Source organism: Oncorhynchus clarkii, chromosome 1 (assembly GCF_045791955.1).
Source record: "Oncorhynchus clarkii lewisi isolate Uvic-CL-2024 chromosome 1, UVic_Ocla_1.0, whole genome shotgun sequence".
Lineage (NCBI taxonomy): Eukaryota > Metazoa > Chordata > Actinopteri > Salmoniformes > Salmonidae > Oncorhynchus > Oncorhynchus clarkii.
In genome coordinates, this window is record NC_092147.1 from 12,111,848 (window position 1) to 12,134,598 (window position 22,751).

The window sequence follows — 22,751 nt, forward strand, 5'->3', positions numbered from 1 at the left end:
AAATAGCTTTGTTATATTGCATTTCAACACACTAAACTTATCAAAATGTTATGTCTGACGCCCCTTTAAATCACTCCCATAAGGTAGGGGGGTTCATGAAGGCTTTATGATACCACGGAAGAAGATATTAGTCATATGATAAGTGATAATTTCTTCCTCATATCCTTCATCTTTTGTTGAGTCATGGCTAAAAGGGTTACAGCTTTTGTCAAATTCTTGAATAGGGTGTAATTGCGGACTGTTTTTCGGGGCATTTCTTTATGTGGGTGTTCCCTGATATCAGGAAATGCTCATTGATACCTGCCATTGGTCAGTTCCGGTGTTATGAGACTGATGGTTTCTCGACAAAAATGATTTGTTTACATAGCAGGTTAGGATAACTAACGTGGCATGTTAGGTAAATTAGCGTGGCAGGTCAGAAGACTGAGGTTAAGGTTAGGAAAAGGGTTAGGGTTAGGGTTAGCTTCAATGTTACAGTTGCCAACAACTGCCCGCAGCCATATTTGTTTTGCATTGAATGAGTCACTCAGCCATGGAGCGGGAGGGGACAGAAGAGCCGGCCGGGAGGAGAGGGGACAGTGAGAGTCAAAGGATGTGGAAAGGGAGTAGAGTAGGCTCAAAGAGGCAGAGTCAGGAGGGAGAAGGATTTGACCGAAGGGATCCCACTTTAAATGACGTTCAGCTTATAAAGGCTTCATAAAGCCTTCATAAGGCATTCATAAGCACTACATAAATGTGTTACAAAGCATCTATAACCATTATGTCATACTTTATAAAGGATTCATAAATGTGGCCTAACTGTGTGACATAATCACCATGTCAAATGTGATATAACCCCCTTTGTCGAACATAATATAAACATGTGCTTTATAAAGGGTGACATGTTGTGCTGAAGGACTGCATACACTCTAAAGTGATGCCATGTTAGTCACATTACACCTAATCTCGTTCCCAGACACTTCCTCCCAAATGTGCGGAAGGTCTGGTGGACAAACACATCAAACTTGGCCTTCATTAGTTAGGGTTAAGTTTAAAATACAATTTTAATTAGATACATTGTGGAAATGTGTGCAATAGCCCGGGGGTGACTTTACACAAAGAAACACTGTTTCTCACTGTTCCTAGGCCAACATTGCAAATAAGAATTTGTTCTCAACTGACTTGCCTAGTTAAATAAACATCTTATTAATCATTACCTCTTATCATATCATCATTCTGACCAGTCATCTCATTAATCATTACCTCTTATCATATCATCATTTTGATTTGTCATCGTATTAATCATTACCTCTTATCATATCATCATTCTGATTTGTCATCTTATTAATCATTACTTCATTTCATATCATCATTCTGAACAGTCGTAACCTCATGCATCTGCTAAATCCCCAGTCTCACTCATGATTCAGTACTACACAAATTGGTATAATTATTTATTTACTAACTAACTAAATAATAACACAGAATGAACATACAGCCTTTACATGAGACAAAGGTCCCTAGTGGACTGACAAAATATGGCGGCTTATACACAACGGATGAAGAGTGGTGGGGAGGAGAGAGAGAGAAAGAGAGAGAGAGAAGAGAGAGAGAGAGAGAGAGAGAGAGAGAGAGAGAGAGGAAAAGGGACACTTTTAGTGGATACATTTTAGAACTATTCTCATACTAATCATATACATTGCATACCACTGCCCGTTTGGAATACGAAATCATTCATGTATTTACATGTGAGTGCCTTTGTTCGGTCGAATCCAGCCCTCCTTAGGAAGATTGTTGGCCTTTCAGTGGCAAGCTGTATGGCTCTGATTGTCCAAAAGGGGTCTCCCCTTTCCCGTCTTCTACTGTTGTTCACTCTGAAAGATAGCCAGCCGTGTCAACGGTTCCCATTGGTGATGAGCGTAGTAGGATAGTCTCACTTGGACTAGCTTTTCTTGATATCTGACTCAAGACAGCTCATCAGCTGTTTTAGGGATTGTCTGATGGGAGTTTGTTTTCCCCCTCTTGATGGTATTCAGGATTCGGACCACAATGGACATGAGCTGCAGCTCGCCGTCTCTCTGGTCTAAAGGAAGGTGAGTTTATTTCTTCACCTCGAGTTGAGGTTCAAAGTTCCAACCATTTCAAACATGTAGCTCTCGGCTCACGTTTCCTGGTCTCTGAGATTCAGCATTTAAACCACTTCAGAGATGGGCTGCAACTCCCCGTCTTTCCTGGTCTAATGTTAATTTAGTTGGCAATGCTTCTAATGCCCTCTCGTCAAAGGCGCATTGTTCCTTCTGTCTGACATGCTCTCCGACCTCACTCAGGGCGTGGCTACTTACTTATGCATAGTTTATAGGAGATAGATTCTCTCATACCTCCTAAAATCACATTCATATCTTAACAAAAATACTTTCATAATTGTTTATATTATATGCACAATGTTAAGGATGGAGACTTCATACCTGTAGTGTTACTTTTCGAGTTACATTATTTATTTTTCACCAGTTTTAATGACATCACAAAATGAAAACCCATATGACATTAGTTTTCTATAGCTCCCCACTGACCATTCCCCCACATTGTTATGTTAGAAATATTGATCCAGTATCCACTTTTGACCGTGTTAGAGTTTAAGAGTGAAAACTGTCTGTGAAATAAAGACATTCCTTTGGTTGATACTGAAGGGGGAGAAAGAGCCTCCCCCTTCTCCTGTAATTTACAACAGGGTATGAACTGTCAAACCGGCCCAGTTCCTCCCCTTTTCTGTGGGGGAAAGAAGGGGTCTGGTTATTGTCAATCATTGCTGAGCTGATCTGACCCATTGTGATACTCACAGGACAGTCATGACAACATGGTTAAACATTTCCTTTTATTTGTTCATTTTTTTTGCATATTTGATTTTTTGCATTTTCCAATTAAGAACATTCAAAACAATATTAGACAACAATATGACAAAGTGACAGTGACAGACAAGCATTTAAAATAATAATAATAATAATAATTATATATACAAACATACAATAAATAAGTCATAATATAAAATAATAATAATGAGACATTGGATCATATGGTCGGTCACCTGTCGTAGGCTACTGTACATATTATACATTACGTGTGAAACATTATGTGAGTATTATACAGAGATTCAATCAATGTGATGTGAGGGGAGAATCTGCATATAGTCAATAAAACGTTGCCGAATTCTGTAAAATGTCTCTAACTTATTCCTCAAGCAGTAAGTGATTTTCTCCAGTGGAATACAACTATTAACTTCTGATAGCCACATTGCAACTGGCAGGGGGGGAATCTGATTACCATTTCAAGGCAAAACATTTCTTGGCAATCGCTAGCAATATTTCTGTTAGCTTTATAGTATGGCTTTGCCTAAGATTGGAATTAGTAAAGCTACCCAGTAGACAGACCTCCGGGTCTAAAGGGAATGCAACCCCGTGAATTGAGGATATGGTATCGCATACCCCCTGCCAGAAACCGTGTAATTTTGAACACTGCCAAGTGGAATGGAGGAATGTTCCTTCATCTGAGCCACATCTAAAACATAGGGAGGAGAAATCTGGGTTGAACTTGTGTAGTCTAGATGGGCTGATATAGAGTTGATGGAGGAAATTAAACTGGATCAGTCTGTATCTGGAGTTCAATGTGGATGTGAGTTTTTCAATAGGTGACATCGTTGTAGGTAGCTAAAGAAGTCCTTGTTAGGCAGGTGGTATTTCTGTTTCAGCTGATCAAAAGACATAAGAACTCCCTCCTCGTAACAATGTTCCAGAAGAGTGATCCCCTTATCAGACCATGGTCTAAAGTTACTATTCTGGAAAAACATAGGGATCAATCTATTGTTCCATAAAGGGGTTTTAGGGGAAAGGAATCCCCCTCGTCTGAACAGCTCATACAGTTTGCGCCATGACAGGACAGAATGTATGACTAAAGGGTTGTCTGTGATGGTTTTTATAGATTTTCTGTCCCATTTGTAAAACAATTCTGCCCCAGTGTCATCATTTACCTCAAACTTTTCAATGTTCAATAATGAGGGAGAGGGACAATTGTCAAACTGAGAAACCTAGACTGTGCAGCCCAGTAGTATATGCTAAAATTGGGTAGGTTTAAGCCCCCTTGACCATAATCAAGGGGCTGTGTCACACCCTGACCATAGTTTGCTTTGTATGTTTCTATGTTTTGTTTGGTCAGGGTGTGATCTGAGTGGGCATTCTATGTTACATGTCTAGTTTGTCTATTTCTATGTTTGGCCTGATATGGTTCTCAATCAGAGGCAGGTGTTAGTCATTGTCTCTGATTGGGAACCATATTTAGGTAGCCTGTTTGGTTTTGTGGGTGATTGTTCCTGTCTCTGTGTTTGCACCAGATAGGGCTGTTTTGGTTTTTCACATTTCTTGTTTTGTTAGTCTATTCATGTATAGTTTCTTTATTAAAGAACCATGAATAATAACCACGCTGCGTTTTGGTCCGCCTCTCCTTCGACTCAAGAAAACCGTTACAGGGCTGTTTATCCAGGCCTACCCTAGGGGTTTTGCCGTGCTAGATAAACCGTCTGGTCAGCTTGTCGAGAGAGGAAAATAATGCTGCGGGCACAAGGATAGGGAGAGATTGAAACAAATATAGAAATCTGGGCAGAACTTTCATTTTAATTACAGTGATTCTACCCAGTAGAGTGAGAGGCAAGTCCATCCATTTACACAGGTCACCCTCCACCTTTTGCAACAAGCTGGCCAGATTGAGTTTATAGAGGTTCTTCAGGTTACCATCCACCATTATGCCCAAATATGTGAAGCCCATAGGAGACCATCTAAAAGGAAACTTGTGCTTGATGGTATGGTGGTCAAAGACAGACAATGGTCAGATTTGTCTTTTATCAAAATTGACCTTCTATCCAGAGAAAGAACTATAACACTGTAGTAGGTTCTGTAAGTGAGAGAGGGAATGTTCTGGGTTAGTTAGAAATAAGATAAAGTTGTCCGCAAAGAGTTAACTTATGGGTATGGGGGCCCACCTCAAAGCCATGTATGTCAGGGCACGATCTAATACCCTCAGCCAGCGGTTCGATGGCGAGGGCAAAGAGGTGGGGGCTATTTGGGCAACCTTGTCTGTTCGCCCTATAGAGAGGGAAAGAGGAGAAAGTAATCCCATTGGTAGCAATCCTAGCTTTAGGAGATTTGTAGAGTGATTTTATCAAATTTGCAAACATGGTACCTAAACCAAACTTTTCCAAGACGCGAAAGAGGTGTGGCCATTCAACCCTATCAAAGGCCTTTTCAGCGTCGAGGGAGACTGCTACACCAGGTATTTTGTTTTTGTTAGCGAGATGAATTACATCAAAGAACTTTCTGAGATTATTGGAAGACAATCTATTAATTATGAAGCCAGTTGGTTGACCAAAAGGGGAAGACATGACTCCAGTCTCTTAGATAGCATTTATTTGTTCATTTTTAAAACAATAAAAATACATGGAGTTTCAAAAAGTCCAGCAATGCAATTACATTGAACATTACACAGGGCTGTAAATAGTGTAGCTTGTCCCTGAGCTTGCGGAGGAATTGTTCTTGCCTCGTTTTCTGCTGGAGGTACTGCATGTTGGTTCCAACCTTAAAGGTAACAACCACAAAAAGTTAGCAGGTCTGTTAGGAGTTGCCTTTGCACACCATCTGGATAAGGGCATTTCTGTGCTGTGTCAGAAACTCTAAATGGGAAGCTGGGAAACTCTATTAAATTTATATTATTATATTCCTCTTTCATTTACAAATCTCACTACGTGACTATGAGACATGGCTGTATCTAGGGGGATTTGTATTTAGCTGAGCCTGCTAGCTAGCTAAATTTAGGCTAGCTAGCAATTGCTGTGAAGTCACCAAAATTATTTGAAATAATAATTGAGGTAGCCATTGTCATCTAACTCAACACTAAACTAATACAAACTAATTTAAATTACAATAAACTAAGGTTCACTTACTAGCTTTTTGCTGTCCAGTGGCAGCACAAGCGGGGCATTTGATTAGCCCCCAATGACCCCCATTTGAATCACGTATGTGGAATACAGATTGGCATAATGCAAGAACTATTCTGGGTGTCGCTGTAGAACTATTGTAGGGAATACTCATGTAGCTAGGGGTGAAGTGTAGCTAGGGGTGAAGTGACTATGCATAGATAATAAACAGTGAGTAGCAGCAGTGTACAAAACCAATGGGGGGGTGTCAATGTAAATAGTCCGGTGACCATTTGATTAATTGTTCAACAGTCTTGTGGCTTGGGGGTAGAAGCTGTTAAGGAGCCTTTTGGTCCTAGATTTGGCGCTCCAGTATGCTTGGGGTCATTGTCCATTTGGAAGACCCATTTGCAACCAAGCTTTAACTTTCTGACTGATGTCTTGAGAAGTTGCTTCAATATATCCACATAATTTTCTACCCTCATGATGCCATCTATTTTGAGTTGTGCACCAGTCCCTCCTGCAGCAAAGCACCCCACAACATGATGCTGCAAACCGTAGTCTGTTTTTTTATGGAGGTTTTGGAGCAGTGGCTTCTTCCTTGCTGAGCGACCTTTCAGGTTATGTCAATATAGTACTCGTTTTACTGTGGATATAGATACTTTTGTACCTGTTTCCTCGAGCATCTTCACAAGGTCCTTTGCTGTTGTTCTGGGATTGATCTGCACTTTTCACACCAAAGTACGTTCATCTCTAGGAGAGACAGAACGTCTCCTTGCTGAGCGGTATGACGGCTGGGTGTTTATACTTGCGTACTATTGTTTGTACAGATGAACGTGGTACCTTCGGGTGTTTGGAAATTGCTCCCAAGGATGAACCAGACTTGTGGATGTTTACAATTATTTTTCTGAGGTCTTGGCTGATTTGTTTTGATTTTCCCACGGTGTCAAGCAAAGGTAGGCCTTGAAATGCATCCACCGGTACACCTCCAATTGACTCAAATGATGTCAATTAGCCTATCAGAAGCTTCTAAAGCCATGACATCATTTTCTGGAATTTTTCAAGCTGTTTGAAGGCACAGTCAACTTAGTGTATGTTAACTTATGACCCACTGGAATTGTGATACAGTGAATTATAAGTGAAATAATCTGTCTGTAAACAATTGCTGGCAAATTATTTGTGTCATCCACAAAGGTAGATGTCCTAACCGACTTCCCAAAACTATAGTTTGTTAACAAGAAATTTGTGGGGTGGTTGAAAAACGAGTTTTAATGACTAAACCTAAGTGTATGTAAACTTCCGACTTCAACCATAGGTCCTGGATGGCAGGAAGCTTGGCCCGAGTGATATACTGGGCCGTACGCACTACCCTCTTTAGCGCCTTACGGTCAGATGCCGAGCAGTTGCCATAAGAGGCAGTGATGCAACCTGTCAGGATTCTCTCGATGGTGCAGCTGTAGAACTTTTTGAGGATCTGTGGACCCATGCCAAATCTTTTCAGTCTCCTGAGGAGTAAAAGTTTTTGTCGTGCCCTCTTCAAGACTGTCTTGGTGTGTTTGGACCATGATAGCTCATTGGTGATGTGGACCCTAATCTAATTAGGCCCTAATCTATGGATTTCACATGACTGGGCAGGGGAGCAGCCATGGGTGGGCCTGGGAGGGTATAGGCCCACCCACTTGGGAGCCAGGTTCACCCACTGGGGAGCCAGGACCAGCCAATCAGACTGATTTTTTCCACACAAAGGGGCTTTATTACAGACAGAAATACTCCTAAGTTTCATCAGCTGTCCAGGTGGCTGATCTCAGACGATCCCACAGGTGAAGAAGCCGAATGTGGGGGTCCTGGGCTGGTGTACAAATTTGTGTACAGCATTTGAGAGAAATTTGCTTTTTGTGCATATCGAACTAAACTTAAGCCCCTCCCATGGGTGCACATGCACTTGCAAACGTGAACATGCGCGCACAATCGTTGCACAAATGTAGCCTGTCATTACAGCCTTAAACTATAATGCGAAATGCAAGATAGGCTACAGAAACTGAGTTTTACACCTGCATTTCGAGTTAAAAGTCATTCATCTTAGCAGCCAATATCAACCAGGGATATACAGTATCATGTCACTTCTATGTCCAAAGCAAGCAAAACCACAAGACCTTCTTGTGGCTGAGGTTGCAGGATCGGATGGGAAAGCATGTTCTATCTACCACAGAAGGTTGTGGCACCTTAATTGGGGAGGTTGGACTCGTGGTAGAGCGTGCTAGAGCGGAATCAGTGGATTGGTATCAAATACAGTGCATCAAACACATGGTAGCCATTCCATTCGCTCCACTCTAGCCATTATTATGAGCCGTCCTCTCCTCAGCAGCCTCCACTGCTATCTGCAGCTTGCTTGCAGAGTATTCCTTGCCCACCGGATAGCCCTGTTCTTCGTAAGAAATTTTCCAGAATGTTAGGTCTTAATCCCATAATATTGAAGGCAGCTGTTTATCTTCAGACATATAGCCAGTAACCACCCAAACTAGGCCCTTCTCTGATCAATCAAATCACCAGGTAGCCTATTGTTCTGGTAAAGATGAGTTAGTAGATTGCAAAACAATATTTTATATAGATGATGAACGTAGGCCTACTCTGTTTCTGCAAAACTGGAGGAAATTAAACAAGTTCTTTCTGGTCGCTAATCTGGATATGAGGGCCGCCTTTGCTCTTCAATGCTGATGACTGGTCACTGGTCAACAATCAAGACGCGCAACTTTTTGGATCTGAAGAATAGATTACACTTCATCGACAACTTGCGGACAGTGGGCTCAGAACAGCAACGGCAAACATTTTATACAAAAAAATACAAAATTGGGGGAAATTATAAAACCACTGAAAAGGGCACTTTGGAGACTGGAAGGGCAAAGGGGCATGTGCTCTGCACAGGTAGAGCCCTATCTGTGCATGTTCATGATGTCAGCATCCTAATTGCGGTCGTAGCTAGCTAGCTACCTTGCTAGCTAACTGGATCCCCAACCTAGGGAAAGTGTTATCTGGAAGTTTTATGCAAAGTTTACCTCATTTCCCAAAGGGTTTGGCTGTTTTGAAAAAAAGAGTCTCAAAAGAAGCTCTGAATAAAATTAAAATGTTGCTAAGTTCATAGTGCATAACCTCCAATTGCACCTCTCTGTACCTCAGATTGGGGCGAAGGTTCACCTTCCAACAGGCCAAGACCCTAAGCACACAGCCATGACAACGCAGGAGTGGCTTCAGGGGTCTATGAATGTCCTTGAGTTGCCCAGCCAGAGCCAGAACTTGAACCCGATGGAACATCTCTGGAAAGACCTGAAACTAGCTGTGCAATGACGCTCCTCATCCAACCTGACAGAGCTTGAGAGGATCCGTGGAGAACAATGGGAGAAACTCCCCAAATACAGTTGTGTCAAGCTTGTAGCATCATATCCAAGAAGACTAGAGGTTGCTTTCAAAGATGCTTCAACAAAGTACTGAGGTAAAGGTCTGAATACTTATGTAAATGTGATATTTCAGTTTTTTATATATACATTTGTAAACGTTTTTTGCTTTGTCATTATAGGGTTTTGTGTGTAGATTGATGAGGGCAAAAAACAACAACAATTTAATCAATTTTAGAATAAGGCTGTTACGTAACTAAATGTGGGAAAAGTCAAGGGGTCTGAATACTTTCTGAATGGACTGTATATATTTGTTTTAATCTGTTGTTGTATAGTACTGCCTTTTTACCAGCTAGGGCCATCTACTTCAAACCCATTCCTGCAGTCAATGGACCAAATCCCCCTCTAGTGGCCTCATGGGTGGGATGTTATTAATATTTTTCATAATATCATAATTAATAAATGTTATTTTTAAAAATCCACAAAAAATCTGGTGTTTCTATGTCAAACAATGTTGTTATATTTCAGTCTTCTGTGATGTATATAAAGTGTAATATTGGGATGCAAACTCAAAATGTAATACATTACAACTCTAGATCTGGTATGATACAGGTGTCTTCTTTTTTTATAAGCCCATAACCATGTGTGTGAGTTGTATACTTTTGCTTCAAAGTAGATTTGTTTAAGACTCCCAAGAAGCACTCTGCATGACCCTGATTTAGCCCACTGCTGTAAAAGGCTTTAATTAAGAGCTGTCTGTCTTCCCAGTAGTCTACTTTGTGTGTGAACTGCTGACTGCACATCATTTGCAGCAGACTGTTGACACATCAACCAGGATTACGGGCAGGAATTTATGACTGTTGTTGTTTTGGCAATCAGTGGCTGTATTGGAGAGGGAGTGGTTTCTCCTCTCCTAGGCAATCAGCAATTAGTACCAGGAGGTGTGCTCTTTACCTCTTCTAGGCAATTAGCAATTAGTGTTAGTACTTCAGTCTCCCCTGTTTTCTCAGCGGCAGTCGTGTTAGCTGCAGTCTCATCGCTGAAACAAAGACAAGTCTGTGGAGTTGTTCGAGGACGGAAAGATAAGGTTTCATTCACACCACTCTCTCACTTGAGTATTTTACCTAGATTTTGTTTGTCAGTTTTCTCTTTTGTAGCTTTGTCAACTATGTCTGTGTTTTCTATACCTTGGCCTGTATCCCTTCTCTAGTGAACAAAAATATAAATGCAACATTTTCAAAGATTTTACTGAGTTACAGTTCATATGAGGAAATCAGTCAATTGAAATCAATTCATTGAGCCCAAATCTATTTCACATGACTGGGAAAACAGATAGCTTTAAAAACAAATGGGCCTCAGGATCTCGTCACAGTATTTCTGTGCATTCAAACTGCCATTGATAAAATGCAATTCTGTTAGTTGTCCATAGCTTATGCCTGCCCATACCAAAACCCCACCGCCATCGTGGGTTACTCTGTTCACAACGTTGACATCAGCAAACCTTTCGCCCACACAAAGCCATACACGTGGTCTGCGGTTGTGAGGCCGGTTGGCCGTACTGCAAAATCTCTAAAACGTCGTAGCTTATGGAAGAGAAATTAATGTTCAAATCTCTGGCAAGAGCTGTGGTGGACATTCCTGCAGTCAGCATGCCAATTGCACGCTCCCTCAACTTGAGACATTTGCGGCATTGTTTTGTCTAACAACTGCACATTTGAGTGGCCTTTTATTGTTCCCAGTACAAGGTGCACCTGTGTAATGATCATGCTGTTTAATATGCTTCTTGATAGGTCATATCTGTCAGGTGGATGGATTATCATGATAAAGGAGAAATGCTCACTAACAGGGACGTAAACCAATTTGTGCACAATTTGAGAGAAATAAGCTTTCGTGCATATGGAATTTTTTGGGGATCATTTATTTCAGCTCATGGAAAAGGACCAACACTTTACATCCTGTGTTTTTAAATATTTTTGTTCAGTGTAATTTAGTGTACCCTTCACGCACAACCCATATGGAACTCCTGGTGTCCGGCAGCATTTGGAAGGCTGAGATGAACTCGGCCTACGCTACCCTTCAATCCCTAGACGTTTTGGCCCTGCTGGAGACACTGCTGCTCTCCATCTGACTATGTGTTCTCTCATATTCCAAGAGTATCTGGTCATTGCGATGGTAGCACAGCGCTACTAATTTCTCCTAAGTGGTTTTATTTTCTCACTCACTCAGTGATAGAATAATTGGTATGTTTTAAGATAATGGCTAAAGTGTTCCACTCTGAAATTGTATGTGTGTGTGGGGAAATGTTTGAGAATCTTAAGAAGATAATATGAAGATGTGTGTAGCTCTGTTATAATTTTAATACTAGGGTATTATAGTCTTTAGTAGGCGTGTAAGCAGAGTGAAGTTGTAAATCACCATTCTCTATCCAAATTGTAGCATCACTTTGGGAGACTATTATTATTTCCATGGGGAGGTATAAACAGTTACAATTCTAAGTTGATTAGTTATTAGAATTAGTTTATTTTTGATTCAATGTGTTTTTTTTATTAATGATGTGTTTGAAAGCGGTAAATGACCAGTTACCTGGGGTCCTGGTCTTGGGGTACTTATACAGTGGTACTGTGTTTAGGCTGCATGTAGAAAGGAGAATATATGTGTACGGCTATCTTCATGATCTGATAACCATCCTAGAGGTCACCAATAGAATAAGGGAGTATGGACTCATTTAGAAAATAGTTTTTAGCGGTAACATTGTTATATATTTTTTTACATTTTGTCTTAGAGGGTATAAAGAAAAGGTTAATGTCATAATGCGACATATGTTTGTCTAGTTTCCTGAAACAGAATTGGTATGAACTTTTATGATCTGTGCTTTTTTTTTTTTTTAGGTTATCATGGAAGGTGACGTCAGATCGTGTTTCAATGCATGGTAGAAATAGTTTGACCATAGACGGTGTGTGTTAACCTTAAAACCCTCCCTAATCGGCTGAAGAAAAGGCAACATTCGCTCTTCATTCACTCCGCCTATTGACCCAAACCAGTCAGGCTTCCACCGAGACTGCTTTTCTCTGTGTCATGGAGGCTCTCCGCACTGCCAAAGCTGACTGTACAAACTCAGTCTCACATCAAAATTAATGTTCATCCATGTTAATCAAACTCAACATTTTGACGTTGTTCCAAATTTCAAAGTATTTAAGGTTAAGTTTAGGCATTAACTATTAAAGGCTGAAAACAAAAATATAAACAACTTTCTATCGCTGGATTCGAACATGCGACCTTTGGAATAAGAAGCCGACGCTTACGCCCATCCACCTTCCCCGCCCACAGTGCCTTAGCAAAACCTACTTGAAAGTAACAGTGCTCACTGTTGCCCCTTGTGGCCGGTTTCTACATCATCTTCCGACATCCTCAGACATGGATGGACGTCGAATACTGACTTGTATCACGGATGACCTGCTTGGACTCTCTCTCCTGTGTATTCTCCAATATCTATCCACTGCCTTTGACATCATGGACCATCAGATCCTCCTCTCACCGCTGGGCGCTGGCGTCTCAGGCTCTGCACACTCTTGGATTTTGTACTACCTGGCAGGCCACTCCTACCAGGTGACGTGGCGAGGATCTGTTTCTAGGCCCTCTTCTCTTTCTACACCAAGTCACTCAGCTATGTCATCCTCACATGGTCTCTCTTATCATTGCTATGCGGATGACACTCAACCACTTCCCCCCCCCCCCCCCCCCTTCTGACACCTAGGTGGTGACACAATTCTGCGCACCTGGCAGATATCTCAGCTTGGATGTCAGCCCATCAGCTCAAACTCAATCTCGACCAGACGGAGCTGCTCTTCTCTCCATCACGGTTGAAGACTCCATGAATGAATGAATGAAAATAACCTTGGAGTGACATCAAAGCAGGGACTTGCTCCTGCAGGTTCATGCTCTACAATATCCGTGGAGTACAACCCTACCTCACACTGGAAGCGGCGCAGGTCCTAATCCAGGCACTTGTCATCTCCTGTCTGACCTACTGCAAGTTGATGTTGGTTGGGCTCAACAACCTGCACGATCTGCTTGCTGTTGGCTAGAGCACATGTACCAAGACCAGATCAGGCACATTTGATAGTTGTCACAAAAACGGTTGCTTTAAATATCAGTAGAGTTGAACATATTGTGCTGTACATTCAATGAAAACACATTGAACTTTAGATTTTTAGTCGGGACATGAGAACTTATGTAAAAAAAAGTACATTTTGTGTACACTGTCATTACGCACAGCTTTTTATCTGCAACAAGTCCGTGTGGTGGAAACACACCACTGACAGGAAAATGTGCATATTTATAAAAATATTCTTATAGTCTTTTGCCAGTTGTATGAAAACCTAGCTAGTGACTTAGATGTGGTTGTCCCAACTAGCTTTCTAAAGATAACTGCACGAACTGGAAGTCGCTCTGGATAAGTGTCTGCTAAATGACTCAAATGTCATATGTGGAAGTTTAAGATGCGAATGTAATGCACTGCGAAAGCAGTTGATTCAAGAGAGCTGGGTATACTGTAATGTGTTGAACTAAACACTTATAACAACGCTTTCAACGGTTCCCTTCAAGTAATTACATTCAGTCTCACATAATGTCCTATGTTCTCCTAGGTTAACGTCATCATACTGAGCACCCAGGTCCAGAGCGAGTGTGCGTTTCTGGACCCCTGGGTCTACATCCTCCTGAGGAAGGCCATCCTCAAGAAGCTCTTCCTGCTGGTGCACCAAGTCCAACCCCCACCCTCTCAACCACTGGAAGTAGACCAACGGCACCTCCATCAGCAGTAAGCCAGACTGCTTCTGCTTGGATGGAAATGTCAGAGGCCTACCAGACACACTATTGTGCTGTACATTCATGAGAAGTACAAGACACTGGCATGTTAGTCATCATTGACAGTGACAAACACTTAATGGCTGGACCCAGATGGACACCTGATGGACACCTATTGATTGCTTCTAGCCAACCTAACCTAACCTTACTACCTAACCTTGAAAGGATGAACTCTGCAATCAGCACTAGGATGTCAATGTTGTCTTCTTGAGTCTTCTCTGAGACAGTTATGGCTTATAAACCCAGCTGCTCAGAACTAAAGACATCTGTAGCTCTAGAGTCCCTCACAGCCCTCAAAGCAAGTGCATAATGACAAGGCCAATTGATTGTTTTACAGCTCAGTCAGTGAGTGATTGAAATATCGCCTCAGCAGATGTTCCTCTGGTAAAAATAATTGTTCTGTTTCACTGCTGCTGATGTGTCTGGCAGATGGTTGGCAGATTAAAAATTAACACGTTTTGGATTAATGTGTCTCTGTCCTAAGTGAGTACTTTTTGTCAGATGGTTTTCTGGATTTTTTTATTTTTTTTTCAATTTGGTGTAAGTCATTTTAAATATCAAGTTTGTTTTTAAATTGTACAACATGTATTGTTTTACTCAAACCACCGTCGGATCGGATTCCCTTGCATATGTTTGACACCCCTGCCCTAGGCTATGCTGCCCTACAAAGGCAAAACTCAGTAACTACGCCAGCGAAACTGAAATGGCTTGAAAGTTGTTTTTACTAGCCAGCCAAATGTGTTCGGTAGATAAGTGAAAATGCAATGATGTATAATGCAATTATTGAGTAATACTTTATGCATATCAACCATGAACACTGATTTGACCTATGCCCCCTAAAATGCAGATAATGCACTCTGTATTTTGTATGGTATTAAACACCTATATGGGTAATGCAAAGTGCTGTATCTAAATCCATTTATACAACTTTCTTGTTTTCCTGTTTGATGGAAACAGTTAGAAATCTCAAACTACATTCTTACTGTAATGGTTTTGTTACGTTTTTGTATTTTGAATGTTTTATTGTAATAACCTGCAAGTATATATTTTTTGCCATAAGGTGCAGAATGTTTATACTTAAACATTTTACTTTTTGCAGTAAATACAATCTAAATGTGTTTATCCAACTTTCCTGTTTTCATATGGTCATTTATTTGACTTTGGTCAAATCGGTGATCATCAAATTTTTTGGGTCACATACACATGGTCAGCAGATGTTAATGTGAGTGCAGCGAAATGCTTGTGCTTCTAGTTCTGACCATGCAGTAATATCTAGCAATTTCACAACTAACTTGTATCAAATTAATTTATATAGCCCTTCGTACATCAGCTGATATCTCAAAGTGCTGTACAGAAACCCAGCCTAAAACCCCAAGCAGCAAGCAATGCAGGTGTAGAAGCACGGTGGCTAGGAAAAACTCCCTAGAAAGGGCAAAACCTAGAGGAACCAGGCTATGAGGAGTGGCCAGTACTCTTCTGGCTGTGCCGGGTGGAGATTATAACAGAACATGGCCAAGATGTTCAAATGTTCATAAATGACCAGCATGGTCAAATAACAGTAGTTGTCGAGGGTGCAGCAATTCAGCACCTCAGGAGTAAATGTCAGTTAGCCGGTCATTAAGAGTATCTCTATCGCTCCTGCTGTCTCGAGAGTTGAAAACAGCAGGTCCGGGACAGGTAGCACGTCCGTTATACACACAAGTGTAAAGGAAGGAATGAATAAGAATATGTACATATAAATATATGGATGAGCGATAACCGAACGGCATAGACAAGATGCAGTAGATGGTATAGAGTTCAGTATATACATATGAAATGAGTAATGTAGGGTATGTAAACATTATATTGTGGCATTGTTTAAAGTGACTAGTGATACTACATACAATTTACAATTATTAGTGACTAGAAATTTGAGCCAGTTTGTTGGCAGCAGCCACTCAATGTTAGTGATGGCTGTTTAACAGTCTGATGGCCTTGAGATAGAAGCTGTTTTTCAGTCTCTCGGTCCCAGCTTTGATGCACCTGTACTGACCTCGCCTTCTCGATGATAGTGGGGTGAACAGGCAGTGGCTCAGGTGGTTGTTGTCCTTGATGATCATTTTGGCCTTCCTGTGACATCCGGTGGTGTAGGTGTCCTGGAGGGCAGGTAGTTTGGCCCCGGTGGTGCGTTGTGCAGACCTCACTACTCTCTGGAGAGCCTTACGCTTGTGGGTGGAGCAGTTGCCTTACCAGGAGGTGATGCAGCCCGACAGGATGCTCTCGATTGTGCATCTGTAAAAGTTTGAGTGTTTTTGGTGACAAGCCAAATTTCTTCTGCCTCCTGAGGTTGAAGAGGCGTTGTTTCGCCTTCACCACGCTGTCTGTGTGGGTGGACCATTTCAGTTTGTCCGTGATGTGAACGCCGAAGAACTTAACTTTCCACCTTCTCCACTACTGTCCGATCGATTTGGATAGGGGGGTGATCCCTCTGCTGTTTCCTAAAGTCCACAATCATCTCCTTTGTTATGTTGACGTTGAGTGTGAGGTTATTTTCCTGACACCATACTCCGAGGGCCCTTACCTCCTCCCTGTAGGCCGACTCGTCATTGTTGGTAATCAAGCCTACCACTGTAGTGTCGTCTGCAAACTTGATGATTGAATTGGAGGTGTGCATGGCCACACAGTCGTGGGTGAATAGGGAGTACAGGAGATGCACCATTGTGGGGCCCCAGTGTTGAGGATTAGCGGGGTGGAGATGTTGTTTCCTACCCTCACCACCTGGGGGCGTCCCATCAAAGTCCAGGACCCAGTTGCACAGGGCAGGGTTGAGACCCAGGGTTTCGAGCTTAATGACGAGTTTGGAGGGTACTATGGTGTTAAATGCTGAGCTGTAGTCAATGAACAGCATTCTTACATAGGTATTCCTCCTTTCCAGATGGGTTAGAGCAGTGTGCAGTGTGATTTGCATCGTCTGTGAACCTATTGGGGCGGTAAGCAAATTGGAGTGGGTCTAGGGTGTTAGGTAGGTTGGAGGTGATATGATCCTTTGACTAGTCTCTCAGAAGAAGAAGTTGTTTAGTTTGTCTGGGAGCAAGATATCGGGGTCCGCGACGGGGCTGATTTTCTTTTTGTAGTCCGTGATTGACTGTAGACCCTGCCACATACCTCGTGCCTGGGCCGTTGAATTGCGACTCTACTTTGTCTCTATACTGATGCTTAGCTTGTTTCATTGCCTTGTGGAGGGAATAGCTACACTGTTTGTATTTGGTCATGTAAAAGCAGTGGTTCGCGCTTTCAGTTTTGTGCGAATGCTGCCATCAATCCACGGTTTCTGGTTAGGGAAGGTTTTAATTGTCTCCGTGGGTACAACATCACCGATGCACATGCTAATAAACTCGCTCACCGAATCAACGTCTACATCAATGTTATTGTTCGACACTATCCGGAACATATCCCAGATTGGTCAGACCAGCGTTGAGCAGACCTGAGCACGGGCGTTTCCTGTTTTAGTTTCTGTCTATAGGCTGGGAGCAACAAAATGGAGTCGTGGTCAGATTTCCCGAAAGGAGGGCGAGGGAGGGCTTTGTATGCGTCGCGGAAGTTAGAGTAACAAGGATCCAGAAATGTTCCAGCCCGGGTCGCATATTCAACATGTTTTCAGATTAGCCTTGTTAAAATCCCCAGCTACAATAAATGCAGCCTCGGGATATGTGGTTTCCAGTTTACATAGAGTCCATTGAAGTTCTTTCAGGGCCGTCGAGGTGTCTGCTTGGGGGGGAGCGGTGAACACGACTGTGATTATAATCGAAGAGAATGTCCTTTGGTAGATAATGCGGTTGGCATTTGATTGTAAGAAATTCTAGGTCAGGTGAACAGAAGGACTTGTGTGTTGTTATGATTACACCATGACTCGGCATACACTCCTGCCCTTCTTCTTACCAGAGAGATGTTTGTTTCTGTCGGTGCGATGAGTGAAGAAACCAGGTGGCTGTACCGACTCTGATAACGTATCCCGAATGAGCCATGTTTCCGTGAAACAGAGAATGTTACAATCTCTGATGTCTCTCTGGAAGGCAACCATTGATCGGATTTCGTCACCCCAATGAAGTTGAAAATTAAAACGGTTAAAGGTAAGGGTTATTATGGTAAAGAGTAGGAATTAAGGTTAGAGTAGGGACATTCCAAGTATTCCAGACAGCACTAACTCTAGGCTATGTAGCCTCGTAATTTTTATATTTAACTAGGCAAGTAAGTCAAGATCAAATTCTTATTTACAATGACAGCCTAACCCAGACAACACTGGGCCAATTGTGCACCCCCCTATGGGACTCACAATCACAGCAGACTGTGATACAGCCTGAAATCAAACCAGGGTCTGTAGTGACACCTCTATCACTGAGATGCAGTGCCTTAGACCACTGCGCCACTCGGGAGCCCATACTAACCAGTCTGCCAGACTGATTACCGCTGGTGTGTAGCAAGTTTAAAGTTTTATTGGTCGTATGTAGAGGATACACGTGGTATACAGCATCCAACAAAATGCTTACTTGCAGTTTCCTTCTCGACAATGCAACAACAATAAGAAATCAAATTTAAAAATAAGAATAGGTAAATATAATAAAATGCTCAATAGAATAGACATTTTAGCATAAGTAGAATAGAGGAAAGCACAATATTTACATATGTATCATTGGGTCGCAAGTGTTTAAATTGTGCAATAGTAAATCTGGTAGCAGCAGTGTGTGTGTGTGTGTGTGTGTGTGTGTGTGTGTGTGTGTGTGTGTGTGTGTGTGTGTGTGTGTGTGTGTGTGTGTGTGTGTGTGTGGAGAGAGAGTCAGTGCAGGTGGTCAGTCTAGTTCAAGTGTCCAGCAGTCTGATGGCTTGTAAATTGAAACTGTCTCTGAGCCTGTTGGTATCAGAACTAACGTTCCGATAGCATCTGCCGACAGTAAGGAAGTAAACAGCTCATGGCTGGGGTGTGTGGGGTCCTTGATGATGTCTTGGTTATAGGCTATGCTGGCAGGTGATAAAAGTGATTTAATTCAAATTAATTTCCAGTGATGGATAGGTGATGAGGGATATTGTTTATACAGAGACTTAGAATGGTTCTGTTTAATTGCATTTCAACTAAGAAATCTTATCAAAATGTTGTCTCAGACAGTCCCCTTTATACTACTCCTGTGCGGTAGGGGGATTCGTAAAGGTTTTATGATACCACGGAAGAAGATATTAGTCATATGGTGAGTTACGTCATTTATCGCTCATAGTCATCCTCCATCTTTCGCTGTCGCATGCTTCCTCGGATATCTTCGGATCAGGTATGGTATATCGTGTTTACGTAAATACGAGAGGTTTCGTGGTCTACAATTACATGTGTGTTTGATAGTTGACCGGGAACGAAGTATTTTAGGCGAAAAGAGGCGTTGACACTTCGTGTGATACCCAGCAAGTCCACTAAATTAGCTTGCTAGCCAGCCTGTCTGGTTAACGTTAGCCTGGCTAGCTAATGTTAGTTATATCTGGAAATGTGTTTATATTACGTCGGCGACAGACACCATATTTTGTGAAAGGTGTCGCACACGGATTAAACTAGTTTTCAAATTGCATGTTATTGTGTTCGCTACTTACTGTTCACCGTAGTTAGTTACACCCCCCCCCCCCCCTGTTAAATGTGGTTAGCTAACTAGATAAAGGGCTCATAACTAAACATAGTAAATTAGCTATCCTAGTTAGCAGCAGCCGTATGGGGTTGTAACCTGAGTGGAGAGGTTATCTGACACTGGTCATCTATGGAACATTGTTTTACTGATATTTGATGATTGATAAATTGCCAACCCATATTGACTGCCTCCAATTGAAAACAGATAAATTGTCATGTTTTACTCTAACTCATAGCCCCTCTCATTTTTCCAGGAAACGTTAGTAACATGAACCAAGAAAAATTAGCGAAACTTCAAGCCCAGGTCCGGATAGGAGGAAAGGTAAGATAATTCTCAATCTTTAGTGATGGTTACTTCCCTTGAAATGGACAGCAACGGTGTGCAGTCTAATTTCAACAAAAACGGTGCAGTTCTGAACGACAAATTGAAGAATGTGATTATGGAGGCAGGAGTGTTCTTTCAAATGCTCACACACCCATATTGATCTGGCCACACCCACTGAACAGTAGCATATGTACCACTGAGACTATTGAGGGACATGTGCACCGTTTTGGGGAAAAGTATCATTCAGTATAAACAGTCACGCAACATAAACGTTGAATGAACTGAACACACCCCTGATTTAGGGACTATGGGCTTCACCAGGCAAATTCAAGTCTGAACCTCAACTCAGTGGCACATGATGTTTTAATTCTCCCGCTGTAATGAAGGACTGATTTAGACATGAGACACCAGGGGTGCGTTGTGTTCAACGTTTTCTACATTGCGTGACGGTTTGTACTGAACAACACATTTCCCCAAAATGTTGTGCACAGTCTTCAACAGCCTTTGAGGTATATTTGTTCCTGGTTTATGAGGTGTGGCCTTTTTTATGGCTGTAACCATTTTTAATATATTAAAACTCGTGCAGCACTCCATAGACAATCGCCTTCTGGGCCACCATAATCACGCCTTTCTCCAAATGGTTGTTCAGCAGCCCATTTCCGTAAAATTAAACATTGAACATTGTTCTGTTGTGCAATTCATTATGAGATAGACCAGAAAACACGCAGTACTCGGGACCTCCAGACTCGGATTTGAATACCACAGGGCTACAACATGAGATGCACACACGTGCCATTGAAGGAAATATAGACACGTGGAGTGTCCAAACACTGTTCTTGTTGAGAACCACTGTGTTGGCTGTCTTAGTCGGTTGCCGTTGTAAGCCCAGAGGACTTAATTTTGGGGGGCTTTAGGCCTGGTACAAATCACCAGGTGGAGGACTGGATATACCCCCTGCTGTGTTTAACATCTAAGTATGTTCCTACATCTCCCTGTATTGTTTTTAGGGCTCGGCACGTAGGAAGAAGAAGGTCGTACACAGAACAGCAACAGCCGATGACAAAAAACTTCAGAGTTCGCTAAAGAAATTAGCTGTCAACAACATTGCTGGTATTGAAGAGGTAAGCAACAGCAACCATTTCACACGTCTTTGCATTTCGTAGATAATGTATTGTAACACATGCATTGCGCGTTTCATATATATTTCCTCCCTCCTTTGAGACTCCTGTCTCCAGTTTATAGATTAATTTGAATGAAACGACTGCACTTCTGATGACTCTTGCATGGGCTACAGTCTTGTATGTCAGTCACTTTGGGCACCAAACTTGGAGAAGAATATGAAGTAACCGAAACCCCCACCTGCTCTGTCACTAGGTAAACATGATCAAGGATGACGGCACGGTGATCCACTTCAACAACCCCAAAGTGCAGGCGTCTCTGTCGGCCAACACCTTCGCTATCACTGGCCACGCCGAGACCAAGCAGCTCACAGAGATGCTCCCGGGCATCCTCAGTCAGCTGGGTGCCGACAGCCTCACCAGCCTGCGTAAACTGGCAGAGCAGTTCCCTCGGCAAGGTGGGTTGGCAGATGCAGTAGGCTAGGGTGTATTTACGAGGAACCAAACGGGTAAATAAAAACGGAGGGACCTACCTGAATTTGTCCAATAGAAACTCTTGTTTTTGTTTAACTTTTGCTATTGCTTTCTGCTGTGTGCACTAATGAATACACCCCTGGGGATTATTCTGAGACCCAAAGAACGTCTTGATGCTTATTGTGTACAATTTCTTGTTTTGTTTCAGTGCTCGACAACAAAGCCCCTAAAGCAGAAGATATTGAAGAAGAAGATGATGATGTTCCAGGTAAGGATAATTCTGTTTAAGACTTCAGAGGAAACCTCACATAATTTCAACCTGTAAAACCATCCTTTGTTTTCCTCTCCCTTTCTCTTCAGATCTGGTGGAGAATTTTGACGAAGCATCAAAGAACGAGGCAAACTGATTGATCTTCCCCCTCAAGACCCGAAACAAGGATTGGAATTGCAATTAAGAAAGGCGACTTCTCCTGTGTTTTAACTTTTAGCTATGAAGGCATATCATTTCAAACACTATCCCGTCAGCCGGAGACTTGTGTATTTTGAAATGGCCCACGGATGCAGCCCTTATCAGACTGGCTTGCGCACTTAAACTCCCAACACATTGGTCAACAGTTCAGTACTTTTGCACCACATTGTCAGTCTCGATCAGGATTGCGGTGGTCTTTAAATAAAGCTAGTCTTCAGAGTTTTTTTGTTTGTTTATGAAACAAAATAAAGGTGATTAACATTTTGTACATGGTGCTGTGGTCTTTCTAGCTGTTGAATGGGGGTATTTTGTTTTTGGATACTACAATTTTCACAATGTCTGCCACCCTGGTTCATTATTGTAGTATCAAGATGCATAGCTTTTCTTTGTCACTATATATTTAAATTCAAGCAGGTGTTGCCTTCAACTCAAATAATTCAGTCAACTCCAGCATCAGGCTGTGCAGCGGATATCAGACTGACTTGGATGATAATGGCCTTTCGTGGTTGTATTTTTAGACAAATGTTTTCTTTCTGA

At 42.0% G+C, this 22,751-nt stretch overlaps 1 protein-coding gene across 1 annotated transcript; it reads left to right on the forward strand.

The window, feature by feature from the left end:
* Window positions 1–19,414: 19,414 nt before the first annotated feature.
* Window positions 19,415–22,478, forward strand: LOC139415122 (basic transcription factor 3-like 4). Its single transcript, XM_071162972.1, has 6 exons — window positions 19,415–19,487; window positions 20,083–20,150; window positions 21,161–21,274; window positions 21,528–21,729; window positions 21,954–22,013; window positions 22,106–22,478. The coding sequence occupies exons 2-6, from the start codon at window positions 20,097–20,099 to the stop codon at window positions 22,150–22,152; spliced, it is 477 nt and encodes a 158-aa protein (XP_071019073.1). The 5' UTR covers window positions 19,415–19,487; window positions 20,083–20,096; the 3' UTR covers window positions 22,153–22,478.
* The last annotated feature ends 273 nt before the right edge of the window (window positions 22,479–22,751 follow it).

Excerpts from the sequence above, each read along its gene's own strand:
- LOC139415122 (XM_071162972.1), top strand. The coding sequence starts at position 20,097 with ATGAACCAAGAAAAATTAGCGAAACTTCAAGCCCAGGTCCGGATAGGA. Across the intron at positions 20,151-21,160 it reads AGGTCCGGATAGGAGGAAAG|GGCTCGGCACGTAGGAAGAA; the intron begins GTAAGATAATTC and ends TATTGTTTTTAG. Across the intron at positions 22,014-22,105 it reads AGAAGATGATGATGTTCCAG|ATCTGGTGGAGAATTTTGAC; the intron begins GTAAGGATAATT and ends CTTTCTCTTCAG.